Below are 24,919 nucleotides of genomic sequence, written 5' to 3'. Positions count from 1 at the left end.
ACATTAACTTCTTTGACAAGAAAATAATAAATTAGATGGATACCAAATTTATGGCCAGCAAAACCCCCAGTTTTTTTCTACCCAAAGTGATAATCCAAGAGCAGTAACAAGATAATCTTTTTACTGAGATGAAATTCACATAACGTGAAACTATTTTAAAGTGGACGCTCAGTGACATTTCTTATATTCACAATTTGTCACCTACCACCTCTATTTAGTCCCAAGACATTTCACCCCAAAATAAAACCTTTATACTCATTAAGCAATTACTTTCTATTCCCTTCTTGCCCCACACCCAGCGCCTGGTAACCATCAATCTCTCTTCTCTCTATTGACTTACCTATTCTGGATATTTTATATAAATGTAATCATAAAATGTAAATTTTGTGTCTGACTTCTTTTACTTAACATAATGTTTTGGAGGTTCATCCACATTATAGCATGTATCAGCACTCTATTCCTTTTTATAGCTGAATAATATTCCATTGTATTTATATACCACAATTTATCTGTTCATCAGTTGATGGATATGTGGGCTGTTTCCAACATTTGGTTACCATGAATAGCACTGCTATGAACATTAGCTTTTTTCCACTTTTTTTATTGTGGCAAAAAATACATAATAATGATAAATGCTATTAAAGTACAGTTCAGTACATTACGCATATCCACAGTGTTGTACAACCATCACTACTATCCATCTCTGAAACTTTTTATCTTCCTTAACAAACTTTGTGCCCATTAAACCCTAACCTTGGCCAGGCGTGGTGGTTCACGCCTGTAATCCAGCACTTTGGGAGGCTGAGGCAGGCGGATCGCTTGAGGTCAGGAGTTCGAGGCCAGCCTGGCCAACATGGTGAAAGCCCGTCTTTACTAAAAATACAAAATTTAGCCAGGAGTGGTGGCACATGCCTGTAATCCCAGCTACTCGGGAGGAAGAGGCAGGAGGATCACTCGAACCCGGGAGGCAGAAGTTGCAGTGAGCTGAGCCCACAGTAAGTTTGTCAAACGGGTCAAAGTTGTCTGCAGCTCCACTTAGCCTAGAATCCAGTCATGCCACTGCACTCCAGCCTGGGCGACAGAGCGAGACTCCATCTCAAAAAAGGAAAAAACAAAAACAAAAAACGCTAACTTCCCATTTCCTTTCTCCCACCAGCTCCTGGTACCCGCCATTGTACTTTCTGTCTCTGTAAATCTGACTAGTTTAGGTACCTCATATAAGTGAAATCATATTAATACAATAGTCGTCCTGCGTCTGCTTTATTTTATTCAGCATAATGTTTTCAAGATGAACATCAAATATTTTTTATAAAAAGTACACATTTTACATGCAAAATTTATTAAGTTTAACACTGCAATCAAATGGCAAAGACATCATCAAAAACATGTACGAAGCAAGCACCTTTTGCTGGCATCACTTCATTGGATCCTCACAGCTGCTCTGTGAGATGGGCTTTACAGATGAAAGAATAGAGCCCAGGGAAGATAAGTGACTTACCCAAGGACATGCAGCTTGTAAACCAATAAGCAAACATGCACATTCAGGTCTTCTAATTTCCAGTCCTTTTTAATTTACAGGATCAGCTGCCTCCCATCCCATTTATAAGGATGGTCAAAACAAAAAGATACCAATGTTGGACAGCAAGTCAGGGAAGGAGCTAGAACTTGATAAACTAGCTTTTGTAAGTGATAACGGGAGGGAAGTGCTGGGAAGGGCGTGGTCCCTTTAAATAACAGGAAAGGAGGGAAAGGAAGTGCTGGGTAGAGGAGGGCGTGGTCCCTGGCGAGGGCTCCACCCCCAAACCCGTGCCCACAGGCCTAAGTGAGGACAGGCACCCCTGCCTTCAGCGCCCAAATGTTGCATTTCCTAAGACCACCCTGGCTCACCATGCCCCCATCCTGTGCCTATAAAAACCTCCAAGATTCTAGCAGGCAGACACACAAGCAGCTGGACGTGGAGAGGAACACATCGCAGAAGACACAAGCAGCTGGACAGCGAGAGGATGTGGATGGGAGCACGCCAGAGGAAGAGCACACGTCAGATCCCGGCATGCCGACAGGCCACGACTGGCGGAAGGAGGAACAGTTGGCGGAGTTTGGCCGGGGCAATCAGAGGAGAGCCCAGGCAGTCTAGCAGCCCAACTCCAGGGGAAAACCATCTCCCTTCTGGCTCCCCCATCTGCTGAGAGCTACTTCTACTCAGTAAAACCTTGCACTCGTTCTCCAAGCCCAGATGTGATCCGATTCTCCTGGTACACCAAGGCAAGAACCCAGGGATACAGAAAGCCCTCTGTCCTTACAATAAGGCAGGGGTCTAATTGAGCTAACACAAGCTAACTATGGACAGCTAAACTAAAAGAGCACGTGGTAACACATGCCCACTGGGGCTTCAGCTGCAAACATTCACCCCTAGACATTGCTGTGGGGTCGGAGCCCCACAGCCTGCCCATCTGTATGCTCCCCTAGATTTGAGCAGTGGGGCACTGAAGAAGCCAGCCACATCCCCATTCCACACCCTGCAAGGGGGACAAGGGAACATTTCCCGTTTCACTGAGAAGGGCATTCCAGGCTGGTAACCATCTGTGACCTGGGTGCAGAGATGAGCTTGGTAGGGGCTGCACAAGGAAGAAAGAAGCAGGATGTGGATAGGAACTGTGAATATCCTAATCTGATTTAAAAAGGACTCTTAGAAGAATCTTTCTTTTCATTCCAACCTATAATGGATTATCTTAAACAAGGACCTTTGTTCTTTTTTTCCCTGCCTCATGAGAATATACAGATAAATAGAATTTCAGCCAAACACTACATGTGCCCTGAGAGCTTCCTAGTTGGCATCTGCTGCATTTGTCTTTTCCCACTGCAGCCTGGACTGGTGCAGGATGTGGAAGGGATGAGGTATTGCTTAACACACATTAGAGACAAAATCCTTGACAAAAATAAAGTACTAAAATGAATTTGATTCATTTACTTGATAACCCATACTATAGACTACCTTTGCCCTTAAGATTGATTTCTGCAGACCAGAGAATTTTTTTATTGCCTCAGCTATTAATGCCAGCCCAACCACAATTTTCTAGAATTTCTTTCATTTCTTTCTGAAAAGCACACACATCTTTATTTCATATTGCATCCCTTCTTTAGAAGAAAACATGATTTTGCTCATTGTTTTTGGCAACATTGCTAAAGATATAAAAGCATTTAATTTAACAATAATTACTATCAAAAGAAATAACTTTTGAAAAACTGCCCGGAGTGTTTATTACAGAAACAAAAAGAAAAACTGAGAGGAGTGAAGACTAGGCATTTGCAATTTGTGGATACCAACCACCCATAAGCAGAATAATAATAATTTGGTTCTAATCAAAAGATTTGGTCTATTTGGGGCCAGGTGCAATGGCTCATGCCTATAATCCCAACACTTTGGGAGTCTGAGGCAAGGGGATTGCTTGAGCCCAGGAGTTCGAGATCAGCCTGGGCAACAAAGGGAGATCCCTTCTCTACAAAAAAAAAAAAAAAAATTTTTTTAATTAGCTGGCTGTGGTGGTGCACGGAGTTGGTGCCTGTAGTTCCAGCTACTCTGGAGGCTGCAGTGGGAGGATCACTAAAGCCCAAGAGGTCAAGGCTGCAGTGGGCTAAGATCACACCACTGCACTCCAGCCTGGGCAACAGAGTAAGACCCTGTCTCAAAAAAAAAAAAAAAAAGATTAAATGGCAAAGGCTTCTTCAGGGAACTCTGTATGTAAGCTGGCAAAGACCAAAATAGTGCCAACATATGAAGCACTGAAAAAGAAAAAGTTAAAATATCTTAGCCTCAACACTCGAAATATAGCAAGCCCACATATTTGAAGACCAAACACATCAAGACTCATCTTTCCCTTAAAAGAATTTTCAGCTGGGCACAGTGGCTCGTGCCTGTAATCCCAGCACTTTGGGAGGCTGAGGCGGGTGGATTACTTTAGACCAGGAGTTTGGGACCAGCCTGGCCAACATGTGAAACCCCCGTCTCTACTAAAAATATAAAAATTAGCCGAGACTGGTGGTGCACACCTGTAGTCCCAGCTACTCAGGAGACTGAGACAAGACTCGCTTGAACCCAGGAGGCGGAGGCTGCAGTGAGCCAAGATTGCACCATTGCACTCCAGCCTGGACAACAGAGTGAGACTTTGTCTCAAAAAAAAAAAAAAAAAAAAAGAGAGAATTTTTCTTTGTCAGATGTAGAATATAACTTAAGAGAAATTTATTAACATTTAAGCTCCTTAGTATAGAAAACTGGAGGAAAATAACTTTAGTACACATTTAATTTGCTATACTAAATTTTTTTAATAAAGACCTTCAAAAGGAAAATTTAGATTATAAGTAGCATGGCACATATAGAATATGAACACAGAAAGTTCATATCTAAGCCCTAAGCCGCTTATGATAAACACCTATAAAAGGAACAAAAACTAAACTTCCACATTATTTTACCCAGTAAAAGATGTAGGCTATTAGTAGAAAGTTGGTTAAGTAAATTCAAAAAATAAAAATATAAAAAAAGAAATAATGAGAAAATTGTTGAAAAATATTAATAAAATAAAGATGTAGGCTACATAGCTGAGGCTATTATTCACACCATATAGAAATTGGGTTCTCGGGCCAAGCAGAAACTATAACATAATCAGAAAGAATACCTAAAGAAATAAAGTATGACTTCCTAAATTTTTTATTTTAAAAATGCCCAGTTTATTTATTTGCTTTGCCTAAGATAGCTGCATTCATTATTACAGGGTCAGGGGACTGTAAAAACAAATATCAAACAATTATTATAAATAATCACAGAAAACAAATAAACTGGAAAATAAACAGCGGTTACTAATTTAAGGTTTTAACCCTTACCCCAACCACCCAAAAAAAAGTAGATATTTTTAAAATAAAGATTAAGAGTTGGTGGAATTTAAGGGAAATGCCATCCGGTAATGTTACCTAAATACTAGAAAGGAATCAGCCCAAGGAAACAGGAACAAAGCAGTGCAGTACTTCGGTATTACAGCGCCACCCACTGGCTAGAAGTCCTCATAGCACATATGAGATGTGGCCATAAAATAGATGAATTCTTGAAACAAGGAATATAACACTGACTATTCTGATTCAGTAGAACATAAAAAATGTCTAACAAAACAGAACCAGACACATTATATTATTTCTACAAGTAAACAGAATATCTATTAGATATGTTCACAAGGGTGAGTTTTATCAATTTTGAAATCCAAGTGTATAATCCCCAAATGCTATAAGGACTTAAATTTTATAGCCAAAACAATTAACACATAAAATGCTATTTCATCTCTGTAGCTGAATACATAAATAGTATCTTTAAGTAAAAGATGCATACTTGCATTTCATTGCTAAGCAATTCATAATATATTTAAATGCTGGTAAAACCTACAATGGCATCTGCTTCACTTCTACCTTTACTAGAGAAGTAACAAAATACACTGAGCAAAGGATATGTCCAAAAAACTAAACTGAAAAACAGTTTATAAATAAAGCCCACAGACCATTCAGATAAACTAGTAAAAATAGTTTTTCTTTAAAGTACCACAGCACCTTTGTAGTTCAAAATATATTTACCATAGGCTGGGCGTAGTGGCTCACGCCTGTAATCCCAGCACTTTGGGAAGCTGAGGCAGGCGGATCACAAGGTCAGGAGATCGAGACCATCCTGTGAATGGTGAAACCCTGTCTCTACTAAAAATATAAAAAAAATTAGCCGGGCATGGTGGCGGGCGCCTGTAGTCCCAGCTACTCAGGAGGCTGAGGCAGGAGAATGGCGTGAACCCAGGAGGCGGAGCTTGCAGTGAGCCGAGATTGCACCACTGCACTCCAGCCTGGGCGACAGAGCGAGACTCTGTCTCAAAAAAAATATATATATATATATGTGTATATATATATATATATATATATATATATACACACATATATATATACCGTAATATATCTCTTTATTATCCTAGTGACATCTGTTGTGATTTTCCAAATCACTATTTATTTTCTTAAATACCAACATTCTTAAAATCTTGGCATGAAATATTTGAGAGTTACTTCTCCTGAAGTACAATCTTTCCTTTAAGACCCAGAATTACGTATAGGGCATGACATTAATTTATAGTCTATATGACCCTCTTGAATGTTGTTCTCTAAAGGCTGGACTTCAGAATTCCTCTACAGACATGATCCCAGTCTTCCAAGTGAGAATTCACAAATATGCTCCAGGCAGTCAGGACAGGCTTCAAGTTTCTTTGGTTTGATGATAATTATCACTTGGCCTGCAAAAGCCAAGGTCTTTGCTTGCTCATAGATGGTTGATTGCAGATAAAAATATGATGAGAAAAGTAACATTCCCACAGACATAAATTGCCAACACTGCCTTTTTAAAAGCATGACCCTGAAAGAAAAATTGAGATATGAAAAAAAAAAAGTATTACCATTAAGGTTTGTGTCAATGAACAAGAAAAGGACTTACCTCTGTTTCCACTGCAGTAAATGACTGAAGGATCTGAATTCTGTCATCATCCAATATTTCAACTGTCAAGAATAATAACATAAGTTTTTAAGGGCAGCGTTATGCAGGTAAATTAAATTTTTAAAAAAACCTGATTTGTACTGTTCACCCCAATTTCCAGGGTAGAAATTCTCCCACTCCAAGCTACTAATTATTGCAGACTTCCTGAACAATTAAGCCTCTCACAAATGTGGACAATCTGGCAAGAGCACACATTTGTTAAATAACTTAAAATATGCCTTCTTCTAGTCATTAAACACCACCTCAAAGTCATAACGATCTAAGCTCTTTGGTTTTATTTTTGATTGACAAAATATCGTATATATTCATGGTGTATGACATGATGTTTTGATATATGCATACATTATAAAATAGCTAAATCAAACTAATTAACATACGATAACTATCCAGGTTTTAAGTATATATGTATTTTAGACAGTAAGCCATCGGCCAGGCATGGTGGCTCACACCTGCAATCCCAGCACTTTGGAAGGAAGAGGCGGGTAGATCACTTGAGCCCAGGAGTTTGAGATCAGCCTGGGCAACAAAGTGAGACTCTGTCTCTAAAAAAATTTAAAAACTTAGCTGGGTATGATAGCACATCCCTGTGATCCCAGCTAGATGGGAGTCTGAATCAGGCGGATGGCTTAAGCTCTGGAGTTCAAGGCTGCAGTGAGCTATGATCACACCACTGCACTCCAGCCTGAATGACAGAGTGAGACTCTGTCTCAAAACAAACAAACAAACAAACAAAAAAACAGTAAGCCATAATTCAGTGGTCATCAAAAGCCCCACATATATAAGCCTATCAAGGATCAAAAGTAGCAGGACAGATATGTACTACTCAGCTCCTGAAGCCACCCCAGGCTCTCCTAAGTTTACAACATATACACTAGACAACAAAGAATTTTTGTTTTTAGAAGGCCACCTTCACTTATTTTGGTGGATGAAAACCAGGCAGGACACAAAGGACATTTAGCCTAGAATCCAGGCTAAATGATACCCATTCCTTACTAATTTCTCCACTCCTAATGGTGGCTATAGGTATCCTGACCCTGCCTGGCACCAAAACAAACCTTGTCACTAAAGAGCAAAAGCAAAATCAGTCCTTCCTATCTGGCTGGCTTGCTCCTAGCTATATAATTATGCACATGACAACCTAAATGATAGCACCCAGTAAATTTGTCAAATAGGTCAAAGTTGTCTGCACCTCCATCCAGTGTTGACTTTGAGTCTCTTCTTCCTCCATCTCAGGGTTTCCTCAGCTCTAGGCATTCAGAGTTCCCAGTCCATACTGGCTCTAAGTCAGACCAGCAAAGTGAAAGTACTTACAAGGAAGACTCCCTGCCTAAAACCTAAAACCTTTCCTTTATATCTTATTCACAACTTCTAATAGTAACAAATGTAAAAAAACAAAGGCAGGAAATCACAATTTCTACCACTGGCTGAGTGATCACAAATTTTTAGTGAGCTAACAATGTAACAGTCAGCCATTACTATCAGGAAACTCATTCTTTTCCAATGGTTTGTATAAAAGTGATTCTACATAACGTGGCTTTTTTAGCAGGTTACCTTTGCGAGAGAGCCGATAAGCATGTACCTCCAGAACAATCTCAGTCCCAACATGCCAGGCTACAAATCCAATCATTGCATAGGTTTTCCATGAATCAGGAAGATTCAGTCCTGGTAAATCCATTCCCAGGAACATCGCTGCCACTACATACAAAAGAAAAAAGTTATATTCAAATGTAGTCCCACCAAGAGAGACAATTGTGTGTTTGTGTATGTGTATTATCAAGTAAAACATACTAAAAGAGTTTGAGATAAAAGAAGATTAATATCTAAGACCAAATAGTTAATTTAGACTTTTAAAATTATGAGGCTAGATAGGGCAAGATGGGCAATTGATTATGAATTACCAATTGTGGGGGGCGGTTTAGGGCATATTGCATAATAATGCTGGAGTTTGGCCTTCTAGTAAACCCATCACCCAAGTGGTGAACACAGTACCCAAAGGGTAGTGTTTCAACTCTTTCCCCCATTCCTCCCTCTCCTCTTTTGGAGTCCCCAGGGTCTATTGTTTCTATCTTTATGTCCGTGTGTACTCATTGTTTAGCTCACATTTATAAGTGAGAACATGTGGTATGTGATTTTCTGTTTCTGCATTAATTCATGTAGGATAATCACTTCCAGCAGCATCCATGTTGCTACAAAAGACATGACTTCATTCTTTTTTATGGCTGCGTAATCTACCAATCCTTAAAAGAGATGCACCCACATTTTCCAGATTGTTTTAAGTCTGCAATATATGAAAGGAGAAAAGTATAGAAACCACAGTTGATTGGACTCCCCCTCTGACAAAGAATCCCATAGACTATAGCAGTGTTAAGGTAGAAGGTACCTACTTAGGTGTTTATTATACAAGGTATCAAAATATACTGCATAATTATTCCTGACTTTTGAAAACCACCCTGCCCTGGAAGATACAAGCCCCATGGAAAGGACCTGGAGATGGAAAGCTTGAACCCAGCAACCCACCTCAACCCAATTCACAAATGACCCTCAATTTGAGCTACTCAAATGTTTGGCCATCAGCATAGCTTATTCTGCTGGCAAAGGCAAATACTAAAATAAGTCTTTAAATGAGAGTTTTAAAGTTATTGTAAAGACCTTAAACTTAAAACTGAAATAATGACTTAAATCATTACCTCTAGAAATTACTTTCTGGATTTCAGCATTTAAGGCTGATTTCTTCTCAACAACCAATTACTCCAATTACTAATGCATCTAAAAATCATTTAAGCCAAATTACAACTTGTAATATAAGCAGCTAGCAATTATATATGAATAAGTGGCATCACAATCTCTTACCTGCTATTATTCTAGCAGCTGTTCCCATACTCCAATGAGTCCAGTTAAACATTTGCCTTCTACCAAAATAAGAACCAGTCAGTATTCTTAAAAGCAATGGAACTATAATTAATTCCCACTAGAATAAAAAGCATGTAATTTCCTTATTGTCTGGGAATTAGATATCTGAAATGCATTTTAAAGTATTTCAAAGTAACTATAATTTATCACTGAATTTTATAAAATGCAAAATTTTTCCATTTGAAAACAGATTAGTTTGCCAACTAATGATATCTGCATTAAGAGAGCATTTATATAGAAAGGCTCTAAGTACCTTGGGTCATGTAAAGGTGGCCTGAAGACTGCCAGAAGAGGCTGAAGAACTGCCAAAGTCATCACTATACAGCCGAGGTATGGGTGGTAACCTGCATGCTAAACAAAGTTACATCATTTTAATAGCCTCAATCTCTCTCATCAATTTAAATCCTCAAGTTAAAAATAATACACACAGATGTATTCTTAGTATTTTTCCATGGCTTTAAAGATTCAATAATGATGATAATAATAATATGCAACATTCACTGAGTATACACGTTGTACCAGGCATACACTTTACACACACTAATTCTCACTACAATGTTTGACAACTGGTTATCAATATCCCAATTTTACAAATGGGGAAACTGAGGCTCAGAGATATCAAGAACTATGTCCAAGGTCACAGAGTATGTACATGGTTGTGGTGGAATCCATGTACAGAATGCTACCTTTCCCCATCAGGATGTTGTAGGTTAGTACAAAAGTAGTTGCAGTTTTTGCAGTTTTTTCAAGTATTTTAATCCACAATTACTTTTGCACCAACCTAATAGATGGCCACCAACATCAGAACAGCCATCTGCAGCCCAGCTGGGACTAGTTAGTGTCCCCATGTCAAGTGCAGTCACCCCAATGTGTGGTAATAATTGGTTTAGCCCTCTATGTTTCCCTGAACTGTGGGTTCTATATGACTCCCTGTAACCCTGGAGCTTAACAGAGTCTTTGTCACTCAGTAAATGTTTGTTGATTCAGTGAATAACCTATATAGCCACTGTATTAAGAGCTTATCACCTCAGTTCAGAATGAAGATCTAACCCAAGAAAAAGTATTGAGAGTATCACAATAGTTTCTGCTGTATTCCTCCCTTAGTGATGTCATGTGCCTGCTCAGAACAGCAGATATTTGGATTAGACCACTTTGTACAATGATTTTTCATTTAAACACTTAAGAGAAGGGCTAAGAAGATGCTCTAACCTGTGACACATTTGGATGGAGGGATACTACTGTCTGTTTTCCGTGATGCCCATGCTCGGTAGCACAGATTTCTATCTGTGACCTAGAAACAGGGACATAGTGGTTTCTAAGCCATGATAGGAAGTCCTTGTAAATAGGAACTAAAGGCTAACAAAAGAACAATATGAAAACATTCTCAAACCATGGACTCAGTTATGCATGGGTAAAATTATAACCATGACTTTAGAGATATAAAGGGTTCTATCTAATAAAAAATAAAACAGCAGCAGCAACAAGATTCTTGCATGTGTTTAGAATGTGCTAGGAACTGTCCTAAGTACTTTCAGTTATTTTAACCCCAATGCTCACAGAAAGCCTATAAGATAGATACTATACCACCCCCATTTTACAGGTGAGTAAACTGAGGGTCATAGTTAAATAACTTGCTCAAGGTGCCCCAGGTAATAAGTCATGGTGCCAGGATTTGAATCCAAGGAATCCAGCTTTAGAATGGTGCTCTTAAACTTTGTTCTATCGTATTCATAAATTGCAAAGGCTATAAACTAGACAATTACAAAATAAGTGTGACCTTTGTCCCAAATGTCTGAATAAAATAAAAGTTCTCATGTCTCAATTCATATCATAAAATCTTCATAACTTCTTTAAAAAGATAGGTTGACTGACCCATAAACTACCTAAAAAGCAGGAGGGAGCTTTCCTAGTAATATCTGTGACCCAGGATTCATCAATCTTATCCCTGTAGCACCAGCCCAAGCTCTGAAATATGAAATTTTGATATCAAATTCTCATTGGCTATAAAACTGGAAAAGCATAATAAAAGCACAGGCTCTGAACTTAACGTATGTCACTTATTCTCAATAAGAGTTATTCATTCATTCACTAAATGTTTACTGAGTACCTGCTATATACTTAAATCTGTTCTGAACATACCAGTGGATATCCCAGCTCTGACTGAGCTGACATAGTAGTGTTGGAAGGGAGATCAAGAAAAAATATGACAAGTAAGTAAATTATATGAAATGGCATAAAGAGAGCTATGGGAAAAAATAGAGCAGGGCTGGGCTCTCTGAGAGGCTTCTATTTGAGCAAAAACTTGAGGAAGGTGAGGAAGTAATGGAAGCGTCTGCCAGGCAGAAAGAAGAATCATGGCAAAGACTATAAAGCAGGAGCATGCCTGGCATGTCTGCATACCAACCAGGAGGCTGGTATGGAAGGAGATGGACTAGATGGAGAGGACGAGGAGGTCAGTTCAGAGAATAACTGGGAGGCAGTCATGAAGGTCCCTGGAAGAACTTTGACTTTTACTCTTAATAAAATTGAGAGACATTAGAGAAACTAGTTTGAGGTACAAGAATGGCATGGTCTGGTTTACTTTTTTTTTTTTTTTTTTTTTTTGAGGTGGAGTCTCATTCTGTCACCCAAGCTGGAGTGCAGTGGTGCGATCTCAGCTCACTGCAACCTCTGCCTCCCAGGTTCAAGTGATTCTCCTTCCTCAGCCTCCTGAGTAGCTGGGATGACAGGCGTGCGCCACCACGCCTGGCTAATTTTAGTGTTTTTGGTAGAGATGGGGTTTCACAATATCAGTCAGGCTGGTCTCGAACTCCTGACCTCGTGATCTGCCTGCCTTGGCCTCCCAAAGTGCTGGGATTACAGGTGTGAGCCACCATGCCCGGCCTGGTTTACATTTTTAAAAAAATAACTTTCTTCTTTGTAGAAAATAGATTGTGCATGGGCAAGGGTTGAAGTGGAGAGACCAGTTAAGTGGCTACTGCAATGGCCAACCAAAAGATGATGGAGGCTCACACTCCTACAGTAGTATCTGATGACAGTGACAAGTGTTGGACTGTGGATATACTTTACAGGTAGAGCCAGTGGAACTTCCCAGTGGATTTGACATGGGATGTGCAAGAGAGCACAGTTAATGATAATTCCAAGGCTTTGATCTAACAATGGAATCCCAGTAGCTACCATGGAGGTGGCAGTGGGTAGAACAGGCCTGGGAGAAAAGATGATCAGAAGTCCCATTTTGGACATGTTAAGTCTAATGTCTTAGACATGCAAGTCAAGGTCCTGCATGCAATGTGAGCTAGATGTGTGAGTTTCAAGCCACGGGAGAAGTCTGGACTGGAGATAAAGATTTGGGAATAAGCATCAGTTTCTTCATTTGTGACATGGGATTATTATTAATACCTACTATATTTGAGATTTAAAAGATTTTTTAATAAAAATATATAGAGATGAGGCCTCACTATGTTGCCTAGGCTGGTTTCGAATTCCTGAGCTCAAGCAATCCTCCCGCCTCAGCCTCCCAAAGTGCTGGGATGACAAGTGTGAACCACCACACCCAGCCTGAGATTTAAATTAGATAACACATATAAAGCACTTAGCACCGCTGGGTACCGAGTAGAAATCCAAATTATGTTAGCTTAGTGGTCATCACAGTACTAGTTAGAGAAAACCACTCACATTGTTCATGTTCCTTAGATATCACACATTGAATTGTCACCACTCTATAGTGAGAAAAAATTCACTAAGGCTACAGCATGTATATAACTCATGATGCACCCTAAAAATACATTTCATTACTAAGTAATCTGTACTGACATCCTCACTATACCCCAACCTCCAACCATGTGAAAGAGCCATCCAATGATTCAAAAGGGAAAGAAAGAGGGATCAATGCTGAAATATCTTTTTACCCATCATTTGAAAATAAAACAGCAATCTGTTTTGACATAAAATGGATTTATTAAAAAAACCCTATTTAAGATATACTTACCCTACTCCAGCCTCCCCTGTATATTAACGGCATAACAAAAGCAATGCAGGTGAGGACAGTTGTGGTGAACATGAGCATCCGATGCACCTGCAAGGTAAAATGACAAATTAAGAAGACACTTATCCATGTAAAAGAAAGGTGGTGTTGCAATGGGGAAAATGGGGAAAAGACTATGGGGTAAGATTCACTGAAGGCATGCATTCAACTGACATCTAATCACAGTTTGTAGCCAGGTTAAGAAAAAAAAAAACTTAGTATACAATTAAACTTTAAAGAAAACCCTAAGCTGCCATTCTCATCATTCAAAAGTGTTTGCCAAGACTTCACCTGCACAGAGCAGCAGGAATGGATATTTCACACACAGAGCATATTTACTTGCCAAGTCCTTCATTTCCTTCCAAAGATATTTATTAAGCTCCACCATCGAGCACAGTGCTATGACAGGTGCAATGAGATAGTAAGGAAACAAACAAACAAAAAATACTGTCTCCTGAGGAGCTTCAGATATAATTGAGTGAATACAAGAAAAATATGTGAACTATATAATTTATGATACAAATTAGGAGAATAAGTGTGAAAATAGCCACTGTTTATTGATTATGCCAGGATAACTGGTGCAGACCAAAACTATCTTGGGGAAAGTAGGAGGCACCCTGTGTATGTGTGTGTGTATGGATGGATGGCTGGATGGATAGATGGGTGGATGGATGGATGGATGGATGGAGATAGAGACAGAGATAAAACTATGACATGTATATACACACATCATCAGCATCATAAATTTAAAGGCAGTGGAGGATTTGAGTTGATAAAGAGAATACACACAGTCTTCGAGCTGGGAATATCCACATGAGCAGATGAGAGAGAGAGAGCACGAGAGCAAAGGCACGCAAGTGCAAGCAAGAAAGTAGTTACCTGGCAGCAAACCACAGGCAGAGAAAGAAAGGAGCAAGGTGAGCCAGGTAGCAGTACCGAGAACAAATCAGACTGGCCTTCCCAGGCAATAGTGAGAAATGAGGCTCGATAAGGTAAACCTTACGATCTACAAATTTATATGAATATTAAGTGTCAAGGATACCCTCTTACAAAGTCAAAACTGTTCGAACAAGCAGTATTTTTTTCTACAGGCATGTACATTCTAAGTCAACATGAACTCAGTGATTTTCCACTACATATGTAAATATCTATACTCCATGACCCATGAAAGATAAGGTTTGTTTTGCTTTGTTTTGAAGGATACTCATTGGCTCTTGCTATGTTCCTTTTAGTAGACTACCTCCCCATCTCAAGGGAAGGAAGAGCATGAAAAAGAACACGTTCAGTTTCTCTTTCCACCCATACAGGAGATAGATGATCCCAATTGATGAGTTAATCTAACATTCAATGGCCCACAACCAGAGGAGTGACCCTTGCTTTGAAACACAGTAAGCCCCCACTATTTCTTTCTTCAGCTCCTCTGCATTCCTTGGCCTGACTTTACTCAGTACAGTGCAGTGGGTGAATGCTCTTCCCACATCTCCCTCTACAAACAGAGGTATAAGTAAAGGTCATTTGGGTCCCAGTCTATATTACAAAGGGACTCACATGGCCCTGACACATTCTCCAGTCCAGCCCGACTCTTCCTAAAACTGTCTGTATTCTTATCTCTATCAAGCACATTGTGTCCACTCTCAATTGATCAGGAAATCGAAGGGAAAAAGGAGGATCCCAAACCTACAACTGCAACCACAAAACGCATACACATACACACATACTTCATATGTTTTCATGTTGCAATGTTCAAATACTATAAATATTGCATTGAACTTTTTTCCCTCACCTACCTGAAACCAAGCTGCTTCACCAAGCAAGAAAGCTTTTGACCAAACTGGCTTGAAGAACCGGGCAACCAGTACACCTATGCTAACAGTAGTCATCCATGCCACAAACATTAAGGCACCTACAAGTGAGATAAATGCAATAGTAGACAATCACAAACAAATCAAGCCATCGCTTAAATGACCAAGCCAAATGCTCAGAAAATATAAACAGCCAGCAAAATACATTCAGCTGACATAAGTACAACCTAAAAAGATGCTATACATTATAGTTTTACTACCATTACTCTTTCGAACAGCAAACACTTCTACAGCTCCTATTACGTGCCAGGCATTCTAAATGCTTTACATATACTAATTTAGTTGATCTTTACAACAATCCTATGATTATGAATAGCAAAACTATTATTCCAGTTTTGCTGAATGGAGAAACAAAGCCATAGAGAATTAAGTAGCTCTTCTGAGGTTACAAAGTTGGAATACAAACCCTATCTGGTTTCAGCAACTGTGCTCTTAACCACTGTACTAATAACTGCCTGTGTGTAGTTATTTCAAAATCTTCTCACATCTCACTCCAAAAGGCAGTGAAAAACAATTAGGCACATTATTTCTGAATCCAATTACTACCAAACTGGAGCTACAACATGAGTAGAAGTAAATCAACAAAAATAAAGTTACTTTCAAGCTTAACTGTGATGGCATTTATCGAAAACTTGACTATAATGGATAACTCTGGAAAATATAAAGGGAATATCCCAAATAAGGAAAGTTTCCCCCAAAACACTAAGAGTTTACAGTAGTTTAGTATACCCTACACTACTCCCATACTTTTAAATCCCATCTTTTTAACTATAAGCCAGGCTAGTTTTCAAATGAAATCAACTTTCATCTGTAGAACCAGAGTATATTAAGAGTCTTGGGTGTTTTGTTTTTTGTTTTTTGGGGGATGGAGTCTCAGTCTGTTGCCCAGGCTGGAGTGCAGTGGTGCGATCTCAGCTCTCTGCAACCTCCACCTTCTGGGTTCAAGAAATTCTCCTGCCTCAGCCTCCCAAGTAGCTGGGACTACAGGCGTACACCACCATGGCTGGCTAATTTCTGCATTTTTAGTAGAGACAGGGTTTCGCCATGTTGGCCAGGCTGGTCTCAAACTCCTGACCTCAAGTGATCCGCCCACCAGACCCTCCCACAGTGCTGGGATTACAGGCATGAGCCACCGCGCACGGCCTAGAGCCTTGTTTTTAGGCTACTGTTCTTGAACTTCATTCTATTCCTCATTTAGGTATTATATATGATGCCTAAGTACAGCACTACATACTTTGTATGCTCTCAAATACTTGTACATTGATCAATGCAACAATAAAATTGTACCTTTGAAACCAAACTACTGTTATAATTAATCAAAATCACAGGCCACTCTTTTATTAGCATTTATTTTAATAAATGGTAAAAATTAAGGTCTCATAAAAGTTAAATTAACCCAGTAACACTTGACCCTGGCTGCAGTTAGAAACAACTAGGATAGTTTTTCAAAATTATAGATGTCTTAAAAGCTCCACTGGTGATTTTAGTGTGTAGCTAAGGTTAAAACCACTGAATTAGCCCTAGTCTCCATTTTTAATGAAAATTAGCAAACATTAAGATAGATGATGCTTACCAACAGCTGTGTCAAAAAAAAAAAAAGATGATGCTGCCTGCAAGTGTTAGTGTTTAAACATAAAAGATTTATAGGCTAGGCGCAGTGACTCACGCCTGTAATCCCAGCACTTTGGAGGCCTAGGCGGGCAGATCACGAGGTCAGGAAATCGAGACCATCCTGGCCAACATGGTGAAACCCTGTCTCTACTAAAAGTACACAAATTAGCCGGGTGCAGTGGCAGGCTCCTGTAATCCCAGCTACTCGGGAGTCTGAGGCAGGAGAATGGTGTGAACCCGGGAGGTGGAGCTTGCAGTGAGCTGAGATCGTGCCACTGCACTCCAGCCTGGTGACAGAGCGAGACTCCATCTCAAAAAAAAAAAAAAAAAATGCTTTATAAAAATTAGCTACATTATACCCACAGCCATTCCTAATCCAGCCAGCACTGAGTCAGCAGGTAAGTTGATTCCACAAAGTAGTTACACATGTAACCTACCATGAAGCTTCAGAAGGAGTACAGAATGGGATCCTCCTATGTTCTTTGGAGAGTCTGTCACATCATATTTTTCATAGGTAATCAAAGGTTGCTGAGAGTGCTTGTAAATTCGACCTGCAAATTAAAAACAAAATTAAACATGACAAAGAATAATTACTGCCTCAAATAAAAAAGGAATTGAGATACGGGCAGGGCATGGCAACAAAATTTCTTAAGGTAATAAAAAATAATTAAATATCAACAGAGATGTCATTCATATGCAAAAGCAACATAAAGATATATGCAAGGGCACAGACTTCCTGAAAAAAGTTAAAGAATGTAGCCAACCAAGAGATGAATTAAAATGACAACTAGGAATGGAGAATGTATAGTAAAAGAACTGGTGGTATAAAGAGACAAGTTAAATAATAAATTAAAATAAATGCTGTTAATATGGTCACAAATCATTGAAAATGTTAAAAAAACATTGAAAGAGAATACATATTTTTTAAAAATCTACAAGCCATTGACCACCACCTGCATATAAAATCCGAGAATAAACTAACTGAAATTGGGCTGGGGGAAAGAGGATGGTTGGAAGACAAAGAAAAGCATTTTATGATACATTATTTCACACATGGTCAATCTGAACTGACAAACCAAAATTCCAAATAGTAGTGACATAAGCAAATTAAGGATAAATTATTTCATTATTACCATTTATTGTGTACAAAATTAAATCAGTGAATGTATAGAATTATTCCAAATGTGTGTGGATCTGTGTGTGTTCTTTCTAGGAATCTATCTTACCAAAGATATATGTACAGGAATGTTTATAGCAATGTTTTCTATGCTGGCAAAAAATAAAAAAGCAAACAAACTAAATATCCATCATTAGAGGAATGAGTAAATAAATTCTGGAACATACATATTTTTAGAATACTGTGCTGCATCAAAAATGAGACATTTAATATAACAAATATATATATATGAACCTTTGTCTAAAACAAATGATAAATATTAGACCTCAAACTACATCTCAATAATTTCCAAAAGGAAATAAAAGGATACAGGTTATATTATCTGCCCAAAATGCAACAAAACTAAAAATTAACATTGAAAAGCTAGGGGGAAAATTGTCCACCTAGATATTTATAAAACTACTCTTTTTAATAACCTTTGGATTAAATAAGAAATTAAAACTAAAATCACATGTCTTCATCAAGATGTATAACAATAAAGATACTTCATAACAAAACGTGTGATGCAATCAAGGTACTATTCAAAAAAAGTTTTTATCATCTTAAAAGCATTTCCTAACACACACACACACACACACACAGAAATCATTTCATTCAAGGTGCATTTAAAGTAACAAAATATAATCTGGGAAACCAGAAAAAAAAGATCGATTAAAAATAAAGGTAGAACTTAAGCTAGTAACCCTAAAAATCAGAAAAGTCAGTCCTCTAAAAGGATAATTAAAATCCATTGAGTTTTTGGCAACTCTGATCACACAATGAAAGGAAACATCAAAATGTTAGAAATTTAAAGGATGGCTGGGTGTGGTGGCTCACGCCTGTAATTCCAGCACTTTGGGAGGCTGAGGTGGGTGGATCACGAGGTCAAGAGTTCGAGACCAGCCTGGCCAAGATGGTGAAACCCTGTCTCTGCTAAAACTACAAAAATTAGCCGGGTGCGCTGGTGGGCACCTGTAATCCCAGCTACTCAGGAGGCTGAGGCAGGAGACTCACTTGAACACTTGAACCCAGGAGGCAGAGGTTGCAGTGAGCAGAGATCCCACCACTGCACTCTAGACTGCGAGATAGAGCAAGACTCCGTCTCAATAAAAAAAAAAAAAAAAAGGAAATTTAAAGGGTGACATAGCTGCTAATATAGAAGACCATTTTATATAAAAACACTGTATACAACTTTAAATCAGCCCCCAAAAATCTCAAAATCTAAACAAAATAGGTGAATTTGGGGGGAGAAATATAGAATTACAAAAATTGACCAAAGTAGTAGTAATCATGGAGAGTAACAACAATAGAAAAATTCTTTTTTTTTTTTTTGAGATGGAGTCTCACTCTGTCGCCCAGGCTGGAGTGCAGTGGCATGATCTTGGCTCACTGCAACCTCTGCCGCCCAGGTTCAAGCCATTCTCCTGCCTCAGACTCCCGAGTAGCTGGGATTACAGGAGCCTGCCACTGCACCCGGCTAATTTTTGTATTTTTAGCAGAGACGGGGTTTCGCCATCTTGGCCAGGCTGGTCTTGAACTCCTGACCTCATGATCCACCTGCCTCGGCCTCCCAAAGTGCTGGGATAACAGGCGTGAGCCACCACGCCCGGTCGAAAAATTCTTTTTAATTAGTCAAATATTTCCATCCAACATCCAGACCGTTACATGGGTGAGTTCTACCATACCATTAAAATTTTTCCTTAATTTGTTTATTTATTTTATTTTATTATTATTTTTGAGACAAGGTCTCACTCCATTGTCCAGGCTGGAGTGCAGTGGTGTAATCATAACTCATTGCAGCCTTGACCTCCCAGGCTCCAGAGATCCCCCGACCTCAGCCTCCCAAGTAGCTGGGACCACAGACACACACCACCACGCCCAGCTAATTTTTGTATTTTTTGTGGAGATGGGTTTCATCATGTTGCCCAGGCTAGTCTCAAACTCCTGGGCTCGAGTGATCTGCCCGTCTCGGTCTCTCAAAGTGCTTGGATTACAGCATAAGCCACTGTGCCTCGCCTGTTAAAAATTCTTTTTTATTTAAACTCTTCTAGAGTTTACTCTATGAGTTTAGTATAACCCTGAAATCAAAACTACGCATGTGTACATTCACACAAGCACCCCACACATTCGCACACATTCACAACATAAACCAAAATCACTTATGAATATAGATGTAAAAAGCTTAAAGAAAATATTAGTAAATCAAAACAGTTATATATTAAGAGAATAATAAAACATGACCAAGTAAGGTTTATTCCAGGAATGTGAGGATCATTCACTGTCCAGAAATCTATTAAAGTAATGATAAAATATCATCTCAATCACTGCCCAAAAGACATTTGATGAAATTCAGCATACATTCATATGAATTCTTATTAAAGTTAGAAACAAAAGAATATTTCCTCAACACCATAAAGGATATCCACAAGAAAAATACAACAAACAAGACATTTAACACTGAATATCGGAGGCATTTTCATCAAAATAAAAAATAACCACAAAAATTCTTGCCACCTCATTTACCATTCTACATTATTCAGCAAGAACTAAACAATGCAATGAGACAAGAAAGAAAATGAGGGCTATTAACCTGTCATTATTTGCACAGGATATGACATTTATATAGAAAAATCCAAGATAATCAACTGGAAATTAGGAGGCTTAAAATTTAAATAAATATTCAATAATGAATAACTTTCCTATATGACAATATATTTAGAAAATGTATGAAAAACAATTCCATTCACAATAATTTGCTTTAGACAACTATAAAATACATAGGAACAAAGTAACCATATATATATATATATATATATATATATATATGCCCTATATGAAGATATGTAGAAAACCATAAAATTTCATTGAAAGACACATATGCAGGATTGGAATAAATGGAATATCCCAATGTGTTCCTGCATAGACAGACTCACTATTGCACAGAGTTATTATTCTCTAACTTGCTCTAAAATTGCATTACAATTTCAATCACAACCCCAACAGGATTTTTAATAGAATTTGACAAATCAGCTTGAGCCGGGGAGTTGGAGAACAGCCTGGGCAACATGACGAGACCCCATCTCTACAAAAAATACAAAAAATTAGCTGAGAATGGTGGCACATGGCTGTAGTCCCAGCTACTAGGGAGGCAGAGGTGGGAGGATGGCTTGAACCCGGGAGGTCGAGCTTCAGTGAGCAGTGATTGCACCACTGCACTCCAGCCTGGGCAACAGAGTGAGACCCCATCTCAAAAAAAAGAAGAATTTGACAAATTATGTCTAAAGTTTATCTAGAAGAACAGATACATATGAAGAAGCAAAAATTCTTGAAAAAGAAGGCCAGAAGGGGAATCATGTTCTATCAAAACTCACAAACCTATTATAAAGCAATAGCAATTCTACCTAATGCAGGAATAGACAAATATATCAACAGAGGAACAGATACACTAGAAATAATTCAATTTATTGATAGATTTTTAGTATATGATAAAGAGGCTTTTAAAGCAGTGAGAAAACATGGACTATTCAAAAAATGGTGTTAGGACACCTGGTTACTCATCCAGTGAATACTATTTTACCATGGCTTGTTATAAAGCAGAAAATGAGAAAGAAGAGTTTTATGTAATGAATGCCTAGAGAAGAGAATGTCAAGAAGAAAAAGACAGTAACTGTCAGGAGCTACAAAAGTGTCAAAAAGAAAATGATCAAGAAAACTATCAAACATGACAAGAAAGGCACTGGGGAAGCAAAAATCTTGCATTCATTGAGTGGTAGTGATGAAAAAGAGACTCCAAGCCCAACAAGCCTGAGAGACAAGTTGGAAGAAAATGTGTTTAAACTCTGAATCACTATAGAGCCATGAACTAAGTATGAACTTAACCTTCATGAAAGCAGAAGTCCATTATGATTTCAGAGTTCCATTGTGTGGCTCCATTATAATTTTGCAGTCTTGCTCAAAGGGAGTTCATGCTTAGTGCAAGAACCAGCAGTAACAGGTTACCTACAGTATTCCTAAATTCTTTAAATAACAGGTCATGTGACAGCTGTGTCTCTACTTCATTAATTATTAAAATTGGTAGATTTCCTCATTGTGAATTACTTAATTACCCAAGTGATTTCTATCTTTCAGTTTAAACACTCAGTATTTCACATGACTGCTTATCCCAAGACAGGACAATGTCAGCAACATGAAGAAAATAGCAGTTAGAAAAAGGTTTTAAATGGATAGATTGTTAGGAGACTTTATTGAAATTGGATACATTTTACATTTATATGGGTTACAGAGATTATATGATAGCTTTGAAAATTGGCTTAAACCTTACAAAGTCTTACTGCTTTTAAGCAGATTTCAATTTATAAATGGTCCACATACATAAAGCTAAGTAATAGAAGAGGCAATGATTTATGTGATAACTGTCCTTTGTTCCCCAGTACAAAAAGACTGGAAAATTCATTCCCAGGAATAGCAATCTCCAGGTTTGTTTATTGGAGTGTTTTGTTTTGTGTGCTTTCCACTGTACCAGTTAAAAAAAAAAAATTAGCTTGTGCTGCAAATATATGTATATTTTTGTTAATAAACAGATTCATGTTTATTGGATTATATTGTATTAATATCTATTACACCTAATACATATTGTATTAATATCTATTATATCTAATACATATTAAGATATTAATATGTATTAATATCTTATGTACACCAGCAGTCCCCAACCTTTTTGGCACCAGGGACCAGATCCATGGAACACAATTTTTCCATGGAAGAAGGGCAGCGATGGTTTTGGGATGAAACTGCTCCACCTTAGATCAAAATGCATTAGATTCTCATAAGGAGCACACAACCTAGATCCTTCACATGCGCAGTTGACAATGGGGTTCGTGCTCCTATGAGAATCTAATGCCACCGCTGATCTGACAGGACAGTAATGCTCACTCACCCACTGCTCACCTCCTGCTGTGCGGCCCAGTTCCTAACAGGTCACAGACCAGTACCAGTCCATGGCCCGTCGGTTGGGGATCCCTGATGTACACTATAAAATATATTAAAATATTTACAATTTTAATGACATAAAAGTAAAACTAAACAAAGTTCTAGTATTGTTCCCTGTATCCCCTCGACTGCCTTGCAATGTGCATAGCTTACTTGGGAAAACCCCATCCTAGAGCAGTAAGTTATCAAACTACAGCACACATAAAACCACCTGGGATGCCTATAAATGCAGATTCCATGCACCAACAAAAGAGACTCAGTGGGTCTGAGGTGGAGTTCAGGAATCTGCATTGCTAGCAGTCACTCCAGGTGGTTCCGAAGCACATTAAGCGCGACACTTGGAGAAACACCACAGAGGAGCCAAGACAGAGATTTTCCCTCCCATGCCATCAGCACAGCAACATCAGCCGGCAAGGGAGGGGGAATAATTCTCTATTTTCACATGGATCATCCATCAACTAGGTGTTTCTGAGGGAGTGTTAGAACTATCATTTAAAAGAAAAGATGTTCTGATTTCTACATTGCTAACCTATGAAGAAACATTTCACCTGCTGTATACCCACACATTTAAAATTTATTATACAACAGAATTCCTCCATTTAAATGAAATAGTTTTCCTCTAAAGTATAATTTTAAGTATAAAACTTTAAAAAGTATAAACCATTAAATCCCCTAGCAATTTAAGAAATCCATTTGAATCAATAATCATTTATGAAGTATCTATAACATGTTGGGCACTGATATAGTTTGGGTCTGTGCTCCCACCCAAATCTCACTTTGAATTGTAATCTCCATGTGTTGGAGGAAGGGCCTGGTGGGAGGTGATTGAATCATGGGGGAACACTTCCCCCTTGCTGTTCTCATGATAGTGAATGAGTTCTAAGGAGATCTCGTTGTTTAAAAACGTGTGGCACTTCCACCTTCACTCTCTCTCTCTCCTGTCACCATGTAAGATGTGGCTACTTCCCCTTTGCCTTCTGCCATGATTGTAAGTTTCCTGAGGCCTCCCGAGCCATGCTTCCTGTATAGGCTGTGGAACTGTGAATCAATTAAATCTATTTTCTTCATAAATTACCCAGTCTCGGGTAGTTCTTTATAGCAGTGTGAGAACAGACTAATACAGACACCAAAAGAAGCAGTCTGATATTATAGAAAGGATACAACTTTTGTAATTGGAAGCAACCTGGGTTTAATTCCTGGCTCTGCTACTTGTTTGATTTTGAACAAGTTGCTTGACCCTACTAGGTCCCAGTTTCCTTATCTCTAAAAAAAGCAACAAAATACCTACATGCAAAGCCTCTGTGAGAAATAAATGAGATACATGTAATATGCAACAAGTGATAGCTGCAATCATAACAACAACACAATGATCTGCACTTTAGTAGTAGCTGTTTAGAAACACAAATACTTGACCTTTTCCTCATTAAAAATTAATTCCCTACATTTCCCATGTTCCTTTTCTTTTTGAGACAGGGTCTCCCTTAGTTGCCCAGGCTGGAACGCAGTGGTGCAATCATAGCTCACTGCAGCCTCAACCTCCTGGGCTCAGGCAATCCTTTCACCTCAGCCTCCTGAGTAGCTAGGACCACAGTGCACACTACCACACCCAGCTAATTTCTATTTTTTTGTTGTTGTTTTTTTTGAATAGAGACTTGGTTTTGCCAAGGCTGGTCTGGAACTCCTGGGCTCAAGCAATCCACCTGTCTCGATCTTTCAAAGTGCTGAGATTATAGGCGTGAGCCACTGCACCCAGTCCATTTCCCATGTTCTAAAGTACTGAATACACAGGCTCTAAAGGCCAAATT

General features: G+C 38.7%; 1 protein-coding gene across 3 annotated transcripts in view; it reads right to left on the bottom strand.

Annotated features, from left to right (window-relative positions):
- Nucleotides 1–1,244: 1,244 nt before the first annotated feature.
- The window catches only part of FRRS1 (ferric chelate reductase 1), a 63,520-nt gene continuing 39,845 nt past the window's right edge, over nucleotides 1,245–24,919 (bottom strand). Inside the window, exons 10-18 of one of the 3 annotated variants that reach the window (XR_010153061.1) lie at nucleotides 17,407–17,520; nucleotides 15,284–15,399; nucleotides 13,461–13,547; nucleotides 9,726–9,823; nucleotides 9,413–9,471; nucleotides 8,663–8,840; nucleotides 8,114–8,257; nucleotides 6,503–6,564; nucleotides 6,006–6,424 (exon numbers count right to left, since the gene is read on the bottom strand). Coding sequence is in view for 2 of the 3 variants with exons in the window: in XM_016923123.4 (XP_016778612.1) it covers nucleotides 6,332–6,424; nucleotides 6,503–6,564; nucleotides 8,114–8,257; nucleotides 9,413–9,471; nucleotides 9,726–9,823; nucleotides 13,461–13,547; nucleotides 15,284–15,399; nucleotides 17,407–17,520 (773 nt within the window). In the remaining variant the exon portion in view is untranslated. Of the gene's footprint in view, nucleotides 6,425–6,502; nucleotides 6,565–8,113; nucleotides 8,258–8,662; nucleotides 8,841–9,412; nucleotides 9,472–9,725; nucleotides 9,824–13,460; nucleotides 13,548–15,283; nucleotides 15,400–17,406; nucleotides 17,521–24,919 lie in introns of all 3 variants that reach the window. The other 2 variants (XM_016923123.4, XM_009426086.5) reach the window with 2 other exon arrangements.

The sequence above is a fragment of the Pan troglodytes genome, chromosome 1 (genome assembly GCF_028858775.2).
Source record: "Pan troglodytes isolate AG18354 chromosome 1, NHGRI_mPanTro3-v2.0_pri, whole genome shotgun sequence".
NCBI lineage: Eukaryota > Metazoa > Chordata > Mammalia > Primates > Hominidae > Pan > Pan troglodytes.
Note: the sequence above shows the minus strand (reverse complement) of the source record. Positions and strands in the feature narration are given on the sequence as shown.